Here is a 17,261-nt window from a genome sequence, read left to right as displayed (position 1 = left end):
AAAAAAAAACAAGTTTCAGGAGTTGGTTCCGTAACAAGTGCAAATTTATTCTATCTGTATTTATACATTTATAGACCATTTTGAGGGAGTTAAACAAAAGCAATGTTTCCTGTTTTATATTTTTAATTTCTATATAGCTTCTGAGAATCCAAAAAGAGCCACAAATTGATAAATAATGTCATGATAGCTGTTTTAACATGACGTTATGATTGAATTGCCTCTTGTTACAGTTATGAAAAAGTTAACAGACAGGAAATCTTCTCGGGCCAATAACACGACCACAAATGGTCTACATGGGCTTTACAGTCTATGCTACAGAAAGAGCGAGAATGAGAGACTTTATAAAAAGAAAGGCCATCTATATGACTCAGATATTATTTCTAAATGCTGACTTTTATACTTTAATTTAAGTATACAGTTATTTCTAATAGAATATTTCACACTTAATAATAATTCAATACCACCAGACCACGATGATCTTAGGGGTAACAAAGCTGAGTTCGCCGCGCAGTGATGACGCCATCAGCAACGCGCGCTTCTTTATCCTCAGGCTTGTCAAAGAACTACAGTGACATGGTTTTATGCTCTTGGCGCTGGTGAGTAGAGCAGTTTCGTTGATCATTTATCAAAATGTAAATTACACTTTGCTCAGTGTTTGTGCAGCAGTTTACTGAGTTATTTATACACGGCTTTCAATGAATATTGATGTGTCAGTGGTAAGATAACGTAGATATCGCATACCCGCCCTAAACATGCGTCAATAACGCCGCCATGTTGTTACAGGGTTTCCAGAATTTGAAGATGCCAGACTTTTGCGCTGCATATGGGTGTAGTAATGAGCGAACAAAGAAATTAAAGGATAAAGGCATAACATTTCATAGGTAAGATTTCAAAGTGGTTACTCTAAATACGTTTAATTACAGAAAACCAGCTGGTGCCATACATTACTATTGTTGTCGGCTAAGTTAACATTAAATTTTAAAAGTAAGTTAAAAAATTGCTTTAGAGATTGGTTTTATATTTGCACAGTTGTTCAGCGCCAACGCTTTATTGTTTACCATGGTATTTTGAATATTCTGTCTGAAACCACCAGTGTGACTTGATAACAACATCAGCACTATTTATTTGACTGTTGTGTCAAATAAACTGTTGTGTGTAGATTTCCAAGAGATGTCAAGAGACGACAGGCATGGACGCTGGCTCTGAGGAGAGACAAGTTTGAGCCAAAACCTAGATCACTACTCTGTAGCTGCCATTTTCGCCCCGAGGATTTCGACAGAACTGGGCAGACCGTACGACTAAGGGATGGAGTGATCCCATCTATTTTCAATTTCTCGAATCCGCTTTCCAAGGTTTGCCACTTTTAGGGTCAGCTACAGAAACATGCATTTTTTTTGTCCCTAGAATTAACAGTGATTTGACACTTTAATTTTTATTATTAGATTATTATTATTATTATTATTATTATTTATGTTTAGAATTATTTTATGTTTTAAATGTAATTTAAAGTTCAAAGATAATAATTTTACATCCAATGAAATATCCTACATTCAGTATTTATGATTTAAAGGATTGCATCGTTGCTTGTTTATTGATGTTTTTCAAATGTTTTCATGTTTATAGCAAATATATGGCTGCAGAAATTGACTAGTCTAGCATTGTAAAATAACACTTTTAACAAACCTGATTAAATCAAATAAAATCTTTCTGTAGAAAAACCCATTTTAACACATTTAATTGTGGGTTGTTTTTTTTATTATCTAAACAATTTACTTTTTCTCCAGCTGTCTATTTCTAGCTCAAGCAAGACCTCAAAAAAGACAGCTGAACAGAGTCCACCACCAAAGCCCCACACACAAGCAACCGAGCCAGATCCATTGGAGTCAGCAGACTCGGTGAGTTCAATCATTTTATTACTGATTGTGTATTAATATTGTAGTTTTTCTTAGTATTTCTCACAAAATTTCCAGTAATCCGTTGCTTTACTCCATTAGTTAATGTATCAACTATTACAAACAAACAAACAATACATTTATTAAAGTATTTATGGGTGGTTCGATAGACTCACTCCTCACTAACAGAGGTCCAGAATTTATCCCACACAATAACTCTTTTATCCTATTTTGACTGCTATGCCATCATAAATAGTGAAAATAACCCATCGAAAAAGGTTTTAAGACCAAGTGGAATCCTCTGTTGACTGTTACTCCAGTGTGACTTCAGCTAATCAGTTTTTGCCAATAACAATTATTCCAGCCTATCCAACATCCAGCTGTGCAAGAACACATATAATCTGACGTAAGTGAAGTCATCTTCGCCACTGGATTGTTTTTAAATAGAAAACTTAAATATTAAATAGTTTAGTAACTTTTATTCTTAATCTTGGAACAAAAAACGACCAACGAAAAGGTGTGAAGCACCAAAAGTGACCTATATTAAAATGAATTTCAATATTATTTTGGCTATTGCTATCAATGAACTTTCAAATGTACTTTTTTGGTTATGATGACCATCCGACAGTCGATTTCAGCTAAAATAGTGCTTAAAATGTCAATAAAATGCAGAATTCAAAATCTCATAATGAAATAGTAGCCATTTGGCCCGTTTTCACTGAGTGGTACGGTATAGTACAGTTTGGTTCGGCAGGCTTTTATGGCCGTTTCCACTATCAAAAGGTACCTAAAAGCGAACCGTACCCATTTTTGGGTAAATTAGACCAAAAAGGTCCACTCTTAGAGAAAAAAAAAGGATCACCTCTTTCAGCAGGCTGTCTACGGGCCTGTATCAATGACTGTAAAAAATATGGACGACGCGACAGCCCCTTTTCCCATTAAACGCCTTGAGGGCAAAACGCCTGCTTGACGGGCACAAACTGTCGCAAAAGACTGCTGAAATTGGAGCCTTGACATGCGCAGAAGGACTGTCTGATGGAGCCAGAGGAGGAGCCGCGAAAATGAGCGGAGTAGAGCTTCCAACCAAACGCTTTATGTAAAATCAACCACGCCCTCCGAACTTCTCAGCATGCGTTTGCTGTCATATCAACACAGATGGATGTAATAACGTTAACAAATATGAGGGTTTTTTATATTCAATCGCGCCAGCTCCGGGCCGCAGCGTATAACCTACACGCGGCGTCGCGGGCTGATTCCGGCTCACATGCGGCAGCGCCGGCTCGCTCGGCCGCCGCATCTGGCTCGATTGACTCGGGCTGGAATCGGGCAGTGAGTCCAGGCATCCGGAGTAGTTCCAGCAGAGGTAGTCAGCCTGAGCTCTGAGGGGTAAGTCTACGGCAGGCGAGAATCTAGCCGGAACTAGCCCGAGTGTATTTTGCCATCTGGGTGGCTAGACGTGTATCAGCAAACTAATAAAGCCCAAAAAAAGCCCTCACCTTAGCGAATAAACAGTGTTCTACCAGGATCATGTATGTCAGAAACTATAGTTTACTGCTGAACTCATTTTGTCATAGTAAAATAACACAGAAATCGAATAATAACACTTCAGTCTCCTGCCGAAGCTCAGACGCGCTGCTTTGAGAAACTGTCAATCACAGCTGTCAATCACGATGACACGCCCAGCATTAAATTACTGCTAAAATCAAACTGTTTACAAAAATGAAGATCTGCACCTATTTCAGCACAATAACCAGTGCCTTAATCGACCAGAACCATCTTTCGGGACATTTTATTGCAAGTGTAATATTTTTTTTATTTGGTCTCAAGTCTCCTTCATTAACACGGAGGAGGCAGGCTTTATGACTTGTACTGCAGCCAGCCCCCAGGGGGTGATCTAACGGCCGAGACCTTCACTCAAACGCAGGCTTGCGGCACACTTGGCCTGTATCCGCTTGTTAAGTGTGACGTCACGCGAAGCGGCTTCCGGTTCCAAGCGCTCTATTCAACTGAATGGGGAGACTCATGCAATGGTAATAATAAACGTTTACAAAGCGATTTAAGGCTTTCGAAAATCACGATCGCAATATATATGTCCATGCCTAATATCCGATGGCCAGAAAGTGATACATTTTTTATAAATTGTAAAAATGTTGGTATTTGTTATGCAGCAAGCCCAGAGATTGTTGTGTACACTATGATTTTATATAAAATTAACTTTAATGTGTGATAGAAATAAAACGTGATCATAAACTAATGATTTCTCCACTCAAATGAGTGGCGGCTTGGACCCGGAAACAGTATTACATGCATCACAAACACGTCACCACTTAACAAGCGGATATACACATATGTACAAGTCCCGATTGAGAGGTAACATCCGATTCCGATTGAGTCTGAAACCGCATGATCAGGCTCTATTTCCGATCAAGTTTGGATCTGGACATCCCTAGTTATAATATTACAAATAAGAGCACTTTAATTTTTGTTGAAAATGTTTGGCTGCAGAACTTGACTAACATTGTGTAACAACACTTTTAACAAACCTGATTAAAACAAATGAAACCATATCATTATTTTTATGTAACGGACTACATCATGTGCTAAAAAAAATCAAGAAATAATATTTCATTAAAAGCATTAATATTGTCAGAAAACAGCAGTGACAAAAGAATGATACATGTGATATTTAAATAAATGTCAGAATAACCATTAAGCTGTCATTTCTGTTTTCATAAAGTCAAAATTAAATTAAATAATTTGGTCTTAGCTTAAATGTCAAAAAACAAGAATAACCAGTGGTGTAAAGTAACTAATTACAAATACTCAAATTACTGTAAGTAATTCTTCCTCAGGAATTGTAATTTGCTAAGTAGTTTTAAAAATGTGGACTTTTACTTTCCCTCGAGTACATTATTAATGCTGTATCTGTACTTTTACTCCACTACTTTCCTTCAACCTGCAGTCAATACTTTATTTTTCTTGTCTATGGGGATTAGAAAAATCAGACCTGTAATCCCTGTCCAATCAAATCACACATAGAAGGTAAATCACATCATAATGAACTACCTCAAGACGTGCAATGTATAATTGCAGCAGACCGTTTAGAAGCATCAAAAGTGTCCAAGAAGATGTCTAAAATCTTAACATGCATTGGCCCAGAGACTGTTTAGATGCATGTCACTGATAAGTAGATTACTGTATGATGACCAAAATGGTCTCAAACACCCAGCAGGCATAAGACGTCAACATGACGTCAGATTGATATTGTACCCTAAAGTCATGGGGACGTAGCATTTTGTTTGAAGATGAAAATCAGGTTGACGTCAGAACTCAACGTCAGGCCAACTTCATTGTCCAACGTCCGACCTAAAATCAACCAAATTTCAACGTCTAATGATGTTACAGCTTGATGTTGTGTGGATGTCACCACTATGACGTCTATCAGATGTTGGAATTTGGTTGCTATACCTGATGAATAAATGTAAGTATTAAACGTCAATATGATTTTGGTTTAAGATGTTGGCTCCATATTGGATTTTGGTCATTTTCTAACAACCTGAAATCGACCAAATATCAACATCATTTGACAGCATTATTGGACATCAAAATAACATTGTCTTTAGACGCTGGCTAGACATTAGACATTGTCACCTTAGAATTATAAGGTTCTATCTGGCATTTTTGTGAAAATGTAGTTATTTACATGTTCTTATTAAATGACAATGTATTTACATTACATGTATTTGATGTTTTATTAAGTAATGCTTCAATGAATTATCTTCCAGATAGAACCTTATAATTCCAAGTAGAAAATGACTTTTCAGAATTAGAAGCTTCTATCTGCATTTGCCCTGTGTGTTTTACTCCAATTTGCGAATGTAAGGGAATTTTGATAATTGACATTTAGAGTACATTTAGTGTCTCTGTCATGTTGATGTATGAAAGAGAACTGTTACACACATATTGTTTGCTGTATGAAATGCAAAAACTTTGAAGCTCAACATCTCAAAATCATTTGGAACGCAGATAGAACTCTATAATTCCAAGGTGACTATTAGACATTAGACTAGAATGAGTTTTGGTCACCTGACATCAGGGCCGGAGTGGGACTCCTTTTCAGCCCTGGAGTTTCAAGCCTCAGACCGGCCCACCTCAGTTCACGACTGACAATATTAAAATAAGGTCATTTCCAATTCAGTTTCTAATGACACTATCACGTCTTTTTTTTTTTTTTTTTGAGAAAACAGCTGCTTTAGAACTTCAAATGTTCAACAACCCAAACAGTATTATATGTCTCAACAATAAAAATGAAAATAATAACATACTCAGGCGAGGATCAAACCCGGGTCGGCGTCGTTGTAATTTAACGTGCTAACCACTGGGCCACAACAGTTGTGCAGTGAAAGGTGACTTATGACATTATGAACCTGCAGGCCGGTTATATATAAAAAGAGCAGAGAGCTGCGGTAAAATAATGAATAAGAAGACTGTGGTCAAGTAAATAAATTACTTAATTTAAAAAGTGTGACTGCTGAGAGCAACAGATTCTGGAGCTAGGGACACCGGCCCTCGCAGCCAAAAAACGGACCGGCCCACCGGGAATTCTCCCGGTCCTCCCGATTAGCCAATCCGGGCCTGCCTGACATCACAAACTAAATCTAACCTAATATTTACGTCTTATGACGTTGTGTGCTTGCTGGGCAATAACTTGATGCAATACAGAATGTTACATTTTTACACATGTACAACTTTCATGTTAATGCATCAGCTTTTTACAGCGTTAATACTCCCTACTCTTGAGTACTTTTAAAAGGTCTACTTTTTACTCATACTTTGAGTAATATTCACAACAGATATTTTTACTCTACTCGCACTACATTTTTAGGCAAGTAATGGTACTTAAGTTTGATTTTTTTAGTACTCTTTCTATCACTGAGAATAACCCATTTCATGACTTCACACATTTAATTGTGAGTTGTTCTTTATTACCTAAATAATTTACTTTTTCCTCCAGCTGCCTAAGTCTAGCTCAAGAAGGAGCTCAAAAAAGGCAGTTAAACAGAGTCCACCACCAAAGCCCGACACACCTGCGTCCAAGCCAGATCCATTGGAGTCAGCAGACTCAGTGAGTTCAATCAGTTTAATGCTGATTGTGTATGTTGGACTGGTGTAACTGTAAAATTGTCTTAATTATTAACATCATTCCATTAGTTAATGTATTACAAACATTACAAACAAACAATTCATTTATTAAAGTATTTATTCATCTTTGTTAATGATAATGTATATAAAGTTCTTCATTGTTAGTTCTTGTTAACCAATAGTGCATTATCTGATGTTAACAAGGACGACTTTGGGTTTTATAATGCATTTGTACATGTTGTACTATGATTAATAAATGCTGTACAAGTATTGTTCATTTGTGGCTTATATTAACAAATGTAACCTTATCGTAAAGTGTGACCAAGTTTCCATGTATCCACTACTGTTAAAAAGTTAAACTTGTAACTTTATTATTATTATAATTTATTTTAAGAATCTATTTATTGCAAATCTGCTTTTACAGCACCCATTTCTTTAGGCTTCAGTATATTTGAATAAAATGTTATGAAATAAAACAATACAAACCTTTATGAGAAATAAGAAATACCAAAGTAGAAAGAAGTATAATTGAAACCCTCATCAATAATTTGCAAAGTTTTATGAAAGCAGGCAGAGGGGGAGTCTATCGGTGTGTGTACATTTATGGACCTTTTAGATCTATTGATCTAATATTACAAAATAAGAGCACTTTCATTTTTATAGCAAATGTTTGGCTGCAGAACTTTATTAACATTGGAAAATAACACTTAACAAACCTGATTAAAACAAACAAAACAATGTCATTATCGTTATTTTAATGTAACTGACTACATTGTGCGGAAAAGGCACCCATTTCATGACTTCACATTTTTAATCGTGAGTTGTTTTTTTTACCTTAACGATTGACTTTTTCTCCAGGTGCCTAGTTCTAGCTCAAGCGAGACCTCAAAAAAGGCAGCTGAACAGAGTCCACCACCAAAGCCCCACACACCTGCGTCCGAGCCCGATCCATTGGAGTCAGCAGACTCAGTGAGTTCAATCATTTTAATACTGATTTTGTATGTTGGACTGGTGTAACTAATATTGTCTTTATTATTGACATTTAATTAAATTATAGACACTTATTTTATTATAAACATTATTGTAGTTACTACAAAGCTGATTAGTACAATCTCCTTATAAGTTGCTTTATCATTATTTTTTAGCACAAAAACAGAGTTTCCATTCATCTTAGAATTTCCAGTGACACTTTGCTTTATTTCTATTAGTTAATGTATTCACAAACAAACAAAAAACAATACATTTATTAAAGTATTTATTCATCTTTGATGACATTAATTTAAATATAGTTGTTCATTGTTAGTTCTTGTTAACCCATAGTGCATTATCTGATGTTATTAAGGACAACTTTGAGTTTTAAAATGCTTTAAAAACCCATTTCTCTAGGCTTCAGTAGATTTGAATAAAAAGTTTATATTGGTAAGTATTAAATAAAGGGCACCTATTTTACCCTTTTTATGAGCTGTAATATAAGCCTTTGGTGTCTCCAGAATGTGTCTGTAAAGTTTCAGCTCAAAATACCCATCAGATTATTTATTTTAGCCCCCAGAATCTGTTTTATTTTGGAGTTTGAGTACATTGTAGCTGTTTTTGTAGCCTGTGACTTTAAATACAAATGAGCTGTTTCTCCCCGCCCACCTTTCCCACGTGTGTGTCTGCCTCTCATCATGTGTTACATCAGATAAACAGCACAGTGACAGAGACAGACTCGAGTGAAGCTGAAAGACAGCTCATTAGTCAAATACCAGCTAAGTTTATTTCATGTATTTGTGGAGTTTTTTCAAGCCTTTCTGAAATGATGAGTCTCACACAAATGGTGTCTGCAGTACACACACAAATATGCACATTTACTGATTATATCGGTTAAGAATTAAATAGCAGTTTTACTGTCTTTATTACAAACATGCTTTGTGTTTTAAAAACAGTTTTAAACTTAATTTTATTTTATAAAATCCACAGAGAAGTTGTAACAAATATTTTAATCCCAGTTTAAGAAAAATGTTTAGTGGACATGTTTATACCTGGTGGGCAAGGAAAACCTCACTCCTATCCTGCTGACACATGGACTTCTTGAAGATGCTGTATGACAGCAATTTAACCAACAAGTCTCAAAGGAATTCTGCTTGTTTCAAGTCTTCTGGACTGGGTTCTCTCTTTTATCAATTGTTTATTTTTTTAACACATTGTGGTGGGCCTCAACATCACGGATTTGGGTTCTATTTTAATGTCAGGAAATCAAAAAAGAGACTTGTTGGGTTTCTATTGCTCCAATATGAGAGTGGACACACTATACATGCACACAGTTCTGTCAAAACAGCTTACTAAAGATGATGATTTTCATAAGGTGCCCTTTAAAAAGAATATAAACCTTAATAAGAAAAAATAAATAAAGTAAAAAGAAAGTATAATTGAAACCCTCATCAATAATTTACAAAGTTTTATGAAAGCAGGCTGAGGGAGAGTATATTGGTGTGTGTACATGTATGGACCTTTTAGATCTATTGATCTAATATTACAAAATAAGAGCACTTTCATTTTTATAGCAAATGTTTGGCTGCAGAACTTTATTAACATTGGGAAATAACACTTTACAAACCTGATTAAAATAAACAAAACAATGCCATTATCATTATTTTTATGTAACTGCTGAAAAAGCACCCATTTCATGACTTCACACATTTAATTGTGAGTTGTTCTTTATTACCTAAACAGTTGACTTTTTTCTCCAGCTGCCTAAGTCTAGCTCAAGAAGGAGCTCAAAAAAGGCAGCTAAACAGAGTCCACCATCAAAGCCCGACACACCTGTGACCAAGCCAGATCCATTGGAGTCAGCAGACCCAGTGAGTTCAGACATTTTAATACTGATTTTGTATGTTGGACTGGTGTAACTGTTAAATTGTCTTTATTTTTGACATCATTTCATTATTCCATTAGTTAATGTATTACCTATCACAAACAAACAATACATTTATTTAAGTATTTGTTCATCTTTGTTAATGATAATGTATATAAAGTTCTTCATTGTTAGTTCTTGTTAACCAATAGTGCATTATCTGATGTTAACAAGGACGACTTTGGGTTTTATAATGCATTTGTACATGTTGTACTATGATTAATAAATGCTGTACAAGTATTGTTCATTTGTGGCTTATATTAACAAATGTAACCTTATCGTAAAGTGTGACCAAGTTTCCATGTATCCACTACTGTTAAAAAGTTAAACTTGTAACTTTAGTAGTATTATAATTTATTTTAAGAATCTATTTATTGCAAAGCTGCTTTTACAACTCCCATTTCTCTAGGCTTCAGTATATTTGACTAACCCTAACCCAAAAGTGGTTATATCTGTAAGAATGAATTAAAAAAAGAATATAAATCTCATTAAGAAAGAATAAATACTGAAGTAGAAAGAAGTATAATTGAGACCCTCATCAGTAATTTGGAAAGTTTCATGAAAGCAGGCAGAGGGGGAGTCTATTGGTGAATTGTCCTTTATTACCTTAACAATGAACTTTTTCTCCAGCTGCCTAGTTCTAGCTCAGGCGAGACCTCAAAAAAGGCAGTTGAACAGAGTCCACCACCAAAGCCCCACACACCTGCAACTGAGCCAGATCCATTGGAGTCATCAGACTCAGTGAGTTCAATCATTTTAATACTGATTTTGTATGTTGGACCGGTGTAACTGTAAAATTGTCTTCGTTATTGACATAATTTCTTTATATTATAGACATTATTGTAGTTACTGAAGTGTAAATGTTTTTCAGGATCACCCATACGCTCTCAATCCTGTAAAAGCTAAGAAGAAGTTGTCTGAGTCTCAGGAGCAAGTTGACAAGTTAAGGCGGGAACTGAGAAATGCCAGGGACAGAGAGAGAAGACAAAAGAAGACGATGAAGTCCTTATTGGAGGATTTAAAGAAGAAAAACATGCTAACGGAGGAACTTCAGGAGCAGCTGAATTTTTTTTCTGGTTGGTTGATTCAGGTTGCCCTTAACTTAGCTAGCATCTTTAACTTGTCGAGCATGTCTTTGCCTTGACTAAATGCTGTCTCAGTAATGTTCTAAAGAGATCATCGCCTACCCCTTGGCCTTTGAAACAAAGTGTGAATGAGAAGGGATAGAAATATCATCCTTAGAATTGCACGTCTTGACATCCCTAGGGTGGCACAGTGGGTTGCGCTGTCACCTCACAGCAAGAAGGTCACTGGTTTGAGCCTCGGCTGGGTCAGTTGTCATTTCTGTGTGGAGTTTGTATGTTCTCCCCATGTTCACGTAAAGGGCGAATTATACTCACGCTTGGCGCCACATCGCGCACCTCGCGAAACGGAGGAGGCTTTTTTACTCGCTGCGTTCGCCGTTGTGATATTCTTTAAAACCACAGGGGGCGGTCAAAAGAAACCCACACTAAAATCAGACGGATAAACAGAGAAGTAGGAAATTTCCAGAAGTAAGTCATATCATAATGTCGTTCAATATTTTTAAACTAATTATTTTGTATTTTTTTATACATTATTTTAATGATTATAAACATTTTTATAACCATTCAAGATTTTTTAAATATCTTACTTTGATGCATCACTTGCTTTTCTTCATATCTCGGACAGTTTTACCATTTAAAGTTTATTACAATATTAATCACAAGAAAACATGAGTTGCTCTACAAATATATTTTTATTTTAGCAAGAATAAAAGTAAAAAAGTACACTTAATAAAAAAATACAGATTTTTTTTTTTTTTTACATTTAGCCCAATCCACAAATATATACATCAGTGTAAAACCTATCACTGGTGGAAAAACATATTCAGTAATTGTGTACCTCTCCACTTTTGTCATGGTTTCTTTTGGCATAAATAAACATCCCTCAGGTTTTTCCAAACTTTTTAACATAAACTTTTCTCCTTTCTCACTGCTGTTGCTATTTCTAGCAAATAATCATTGGTCATCACTTGCTTTTGTTTATATTTCGAACAGTATACCTATTACAATTAATAAAAATATTAATGACATCAGAACATAAGTTGCTCTACAAATAAATGTTTTATTATCGCAAAAATAAAAGCGAAAAAAGCACACTTACTAAAAAATACTGATGTTTTTTAGATTCAGCCCGCTCCACAACTCACACATTACTGTCTAGCTAGTTTCTGTCCTCTACTTATGCTAAAAAGGCAGTGATGGCCCAACATTACAGATCATTATCACCAATAAAGCCCAGAGAAACAGGGCATCAGTATATTGTATTCCTTTCTAGTTATCAAAAAAAAAATTGTGACTTCATTATAGTTTTGTAACTATTAAATTGTTTTAAATACAAAATTAAACAAAATACATCAGTGCAAAACATATGACTGGTGGAAAAACATATTCTGTAATTGTGTACATTTTGCCATGGCCTCTCTTGGTTTTAATAAACTTATTCTTCAGGTTTTTCAAACCTTTTAACAAAAACTTTCTCCTTTCCCATGGCTGTTGCAATTTTTAGCCTATAATTATTGATTGTCTGGTTATCTCTCTGATCACGGGTCATAAAGATGTGTGTACTCTTGTACTGTTTCAGACAAAATCTCTTCAAAGTGTTTCATATTCAACTCAAATCAGTTGCGGCGCCGCACGCACTGTTCGCTCGAGTCTCCAAAAATGCCCTGCGCACCGCCAGCCGAAATCATGCCGCGCACACCCAAAGCTAAACTCTGCAAACTCCGTGATGATGTCACATTCGCCACGCGCACTCAAGCGAACAAGCGGATGCGTCAAGTGTAAGCCAGGCTTAAGTGTCCTCTGGGTGCTCCAGTTTCCCCCACAGTCCAAAAACATGCGCTAAAGGTGAAGGGGTCAGCTAAATTGTTCGTAGTTTATGTGTGTGAATGAGAGTGTATGAGTGTTTCCCAGCCATACGGAGGGGGAGTGCATATGGATTAGACCAAATATAACTGGGAGGGATGGCATACATTTTCCATTTAAAGCAGCTTTACAAAGGGTGCACATTATTGTATTACAATCAAATTTTGAAAAGTTGTGGTTATTAGTTACCATCACTTTATTAGTTTCTAATAACTTTAACTAATTACCTAGTAACTAATAGCTTTAAACAGTTGAAGGTAATTCATTCATTTTCCTTTGGCTTAGTTCCTTATTTATCAGAGGTTGCCACAGCGGAATGAACCGCCAACTGTTCCAACATTTGTTTTGCGCCGCGGATGCCCTTTCAGCTCCAACCCAGTATTGGGAAACATTCATACACACTCAATCACACACATACTCTACGGACAATTTAATTTATTCAATTCGCCTATAGCGCATGACTTTGGACTGTGGGGGAAACCCATGCCAACACGGGGAGAACATGCAAACTCCATACAGAAATGTCAACTGGCTCAGCCGGGGCTTGAACCAGCGACCATCTTGTTGTAAGGTGACGGTGCTAACCTTGTCGTCATAGTTAAAGTTATTATATATAAACATAGGTAACCTACAGTTATATAGTAGGTGTTGTCTTTGTTTACGTGTTCAATGAAGTGTATTTGTGTATGTGTTTTCCTTGAAGTTTTCGATGGTTGGCATCCATCACTTCAGTTCCATTTCACCAAAAATGACCAAAGACCAAATTATATATGATTTTTTACATTTATTTAATGTCTTATTCAGATTTTTCTTCTCACCAGAATTCAGGATGCGCCATTTATTTGGGAAACACTTCACCTGATTTCAAGGAAGAGATTTATAAATGTTATGTAATGTGTGTGTATTTATATAGCGCATTTACACCCAAAGCGCTTTACAATCATGGGGGGGGGTCTTCACACCACCAGCAGTGTGCAGCATCCACTTGGATGATGCGACGACAGTCACAGAACAACGGCGCCAGTGCACTCACCACACACCAGCTATTGATGGAGTGGAGAGACAGTGATAAAGAAATTTTGGTGTATGGGATAATTGGGAGGCCATGATGGGTAAGTGCCGATGGAGGGAATTTGGCCAGGACAACGGGGCTACACCCCTACACTTTTACGAGAAGTGCCATGGGACTTTTAATGACCACTACGAGTCAGGACCTCGCTTTAATTCGAAAGACGGCGCTCACTGACAGTATAGTGTCCTCTTCACTATACTGGGGCATTAGGCCTCCCAAAGACTGCAGGTTGAGCGCCCCCTGCTGGCCTTACCAACACCACTTCCATCAGCAACTGAGTTTTCCCATGTGGTCTCCCATCCAGGTACTGACCAGGCTCAGTCCTGCTTAGCTTCAGTGAGTGACTGTAAAGTGATACGGCTGTGTATAAAAATGCATCAATATTTATTAAAAAAAACACTAGTGAATTTTCTAAAGTGAACATCTTATCATATCGTTTTGCTTTATAGGATTGGACATTAATCACTGTACCTTTTTTTTACTTCGGTTTCAGAACTAATCGGAGGGAACGATGAGAGTGAAGAGGAGAGAGCTGGGAATAAACCTCGTGTACGGGCCAAAAAGAAAAAAAGAAACAGGAATACTTTCATCTGCACTGAGTGTGGAAAGACTTTGGCATCCATTCACAATCTTAAGACTCACATGATGATCCACACCGGAGAGAAACCCTTCCCATGTGATCAGTGTGGGAAGAGTTTCAGACAACCATCAGACCATAAGCAACACATGATGACCCACACCGGAGAGAAACCATATAAATGTAATGTGTGCGACAAAGCATTTGCGTCCGCTTCAAACCTGAAGCTCCACCTCAGAGTTCACACAAAGGAGAAGCCGTATTCGTGCTCTGTATGCGGGAAGAGTTTCTCACAGAGCTCCAGTTTAAAAACCCATCAGAAGATCCACACTGGTGTAAAGGAGCACGTGTGCCTTGACTGTGGGAAGTCTTTTTATACGGGTCAAAATCTGAAAAAGCACCAGAGGATCCACACCGGAGAGAAACCGTACAAGTGCTCATACTGCGAAAGGGGATTCAGCCAATTGGACCCCATGAAAGCGCACGAGAGGATTCACACCGGAGAGAAACCTTACGAGTGTTCGCACTGCAGCAAGAGATTTAATGAGTTGCACAACTTGAAAATGCACGAGAGGATCCACACCGGAGAGAAACCGTACACGTGTGATCTTTGCGGGAAAGCTTTCGCGCAGTTATCAAACCTTAAAAAACACACGAGTGCACACGAGGAGAAGAACTGTACTCATTCACTGCAGTTTAATAACGCATAAGAATCCTCAACTGCACACATGATCAGATCAATGCAGCAAAACATTTTCAAGTGTTTTGATTTTATCTGAAAGTTAGTGTGGAAAGTCCATTTATCTTGTGCATTTGCTCATTTTTGTCAATAAATTTCTTAACGCAGAGGCTTCTTTCTTTTTTTGTGGTTTACTACATTTACTTTGAGCAGATACACACTTAATGTATTATTTAATGGTCCTGTGAAGTGCTATGAAATGTGCATTTTTATTCAATGTTTGACGTAATCTCAACCTAAACAGGAGGAGAGAGAGGGACGTAGAGTAGCTACTCCCCTTTTTTATGATTTGATCTTTTTATTGATTTTGCTTATTTCAAATAATGCAGATGAATATCAAACACGGAGCATTAACATATACGCAGAACAATACAAAATTAATAAATACAATAAATAAAAAAGTCATATCAATTAAGTAAAACGAAACGGATACAAGAAAGAAAATGGGGGTAAAGGGTTGCTAATATCATAGCCTTAATTAAAGCAAACATTATTTTATTGAACTATTTATACAATGAAGACTATGCAGTGCTGTTTAACATTTGATTATTACTTTTTGTCTGTCCTGAATTCTTACCAAATTGTATGGAAGTTATAAATTTGAAATTGCGAGTTATAAAGTGAGAATTCTGAGCAACAAAGTTATAAAGTCTGAATTCTAAGTTTTAAAGTCAGAATTGTGAGCTATAGAGTCAGGTTTGAGAGTTATAAAGTCAGAATTGTGAGCTATAGAGTCAGGTTTGAGAGTTATAAAGTCAGAATTGTGAGCTATACAGTCAGGTTTGAGAGTTATAAAGTCAGAATTGTGAGCTATAGAGTCAGGTTTGAGAGTTATAAAGTCAGAATTGTGAGCTATAGAGTCAGGTTTGAGAGTTATTAAGTCAGAATTGTGAGCTATAGAGTCAGGTTTGAGAGTTATAAAGTCAGAATTGGGAATTATAAAGTCAGAATTTCGAGTTATTAAGTCAGAATTGTGAGTTATAAAGTCAGGTTTGCGAGTTAAAAAGTCACAATTTCGAGTTATTAAGTAAGAATTGCATTTTATTAAGCAGAAATTGGGAGTTATAAAGTCAGAATTGCGATTTAATAAGTCAGAATCTGGAGTTATTAAGATAAAATTCTGAGTTATAAAGTAAGAATTGAGGGTTATAAAGTCAGAATTGTGAGTTATAAAATCAGGTTTGCAAGTTATAAAGTCGAAATTGGGAGTTATAAAGTCAGAATTGGGAGTTGTAAAGTCAGGTTTTCGAAATTATAAAGTCAGAATTTCGAGTTATTAAGTCAGAATTCTGACTTATAAAGTCAAAATTGGGAGTTATAAAGTGAGAATTTGTGAGTTATAAAGTCAGGTTTAAAGTCAGAATTGCGAGTTAAGCCAGAATTCCAAGTTATAAAGTCAGAATTGCGAGTTAAGTCAGACTTCTGAGTTATGAAGTTAGAATTGTGAGTTATAAAATCAGGTTTGCGAGTTATAAAGTCGAAATTGGGATTTGTAAATAAGAATTTTGAGTTGTTAAATCAGAATTCTGAGTTTTAAAGTCAGAATTGCGAGTTATGGTGTCAGAATTACTAGCTACAAAGTCAGGTTTGCGAGTTATAACGTCAGAATTGTGAGTTATAAAGTCGAATTTGAGATTTATAAACTCAGAATTCTAAGTTATAAAGTCAGATTTGTGATCTATAGAATCAGGTTTGAGAGTTATAAAGTCAGAATTTGGAGTTATAAAGTCAGAAATACTAGCTACAAAGTCAGGTTTGCGAGTTATAAAGTCAGAATTGTAAGTTATAAAGTCAGGTTTGGGAGTTATAAAGTCGAATTTGATAATTATAAACTCAGAATTCAGATAAATAAAGTCAGATTTGTGATCTATAGAGTCAGGTTTGAGAGTTATAAAGTCAGAATTGGGAGTTATAAAGGTCACACTTCACAATAAGGTTCATTAGTTAATGTTAATTAATGCATTTACTAACATGAACAAACAATGAACAATACATCTA

At 36.2% G+C, this 17,261-nt stretch overlaps 1 protein-coding gene across 5 annotated transcripts; it reads left to right on the top strand.

The window, feature by feature from the left end:
- The first annotated feature begins 542 nt into the window (after nucleotides 1-542).
- Nucleotides 543-15,372, top strand: si:dkey-34m19.3. 5 transcript variants are annotated; one of them, XM_087256782.1, is made up of 10 exons: nucleotides 543-596; nucleotides 784-881; nucleotides 1,160-1,352; nucleotides 1,785-1,895; nucleotides 6,907-7,017; nucleotides 7,893-8,003; nucleotides 9,764-9,874; nucleotides 10,558-10,668; nucleotides 10,799-11,003; nucleotides 14,441-15,372. In XM_087256782.1, the coding sequence occupies exons 1-10, from the start codon at nucleotides 582-584 to the stop codon at nucleotides 15,232-15,234; spliced, it is 1,860 nt and encodes a 619-aa protein (XP_087112908.1). In that variant the 5' UTR covers nucleotides 543-581; the 3' UTR covers nucleotides 15,235-15,372. The 5 variants fall into 5 exon arrangements, with proteins under 5 accessions (XP_087112908.1, XP_087112910.1, XP_087112909.1 ...); XM_087256784.1 differs by lacking the exon at nucleotides 6,907-7,017; XM_087256783.1 differs by lacking the exon at nucleotides 7,893-8,003.
- The last annotated feature ends 1,889 nt before the right edge of the window (nucleotides 15,373-17,261 follow it).

The sequence above is a fragment of the Danio rerio genome, chromosome 6, assembly GCF_052040795.2.
Source record: "Danio rerio strain M-AB ecotype USA chromosome 6, GRCz13ab, whole genome shotgun sequence".
NCBI classification, from domain to species: domain Eukaryota; kingdom Metazoa; phylum Chordata; class Actinopteri; order Cypriniformes; family Danionidae; genus Danio; species Danio rerio.
The sequence above is the reverse complement of the archived record's forward strand: the minus strand, read 5'-3'. Positions and strand labels throughout refer to the sequence as shown.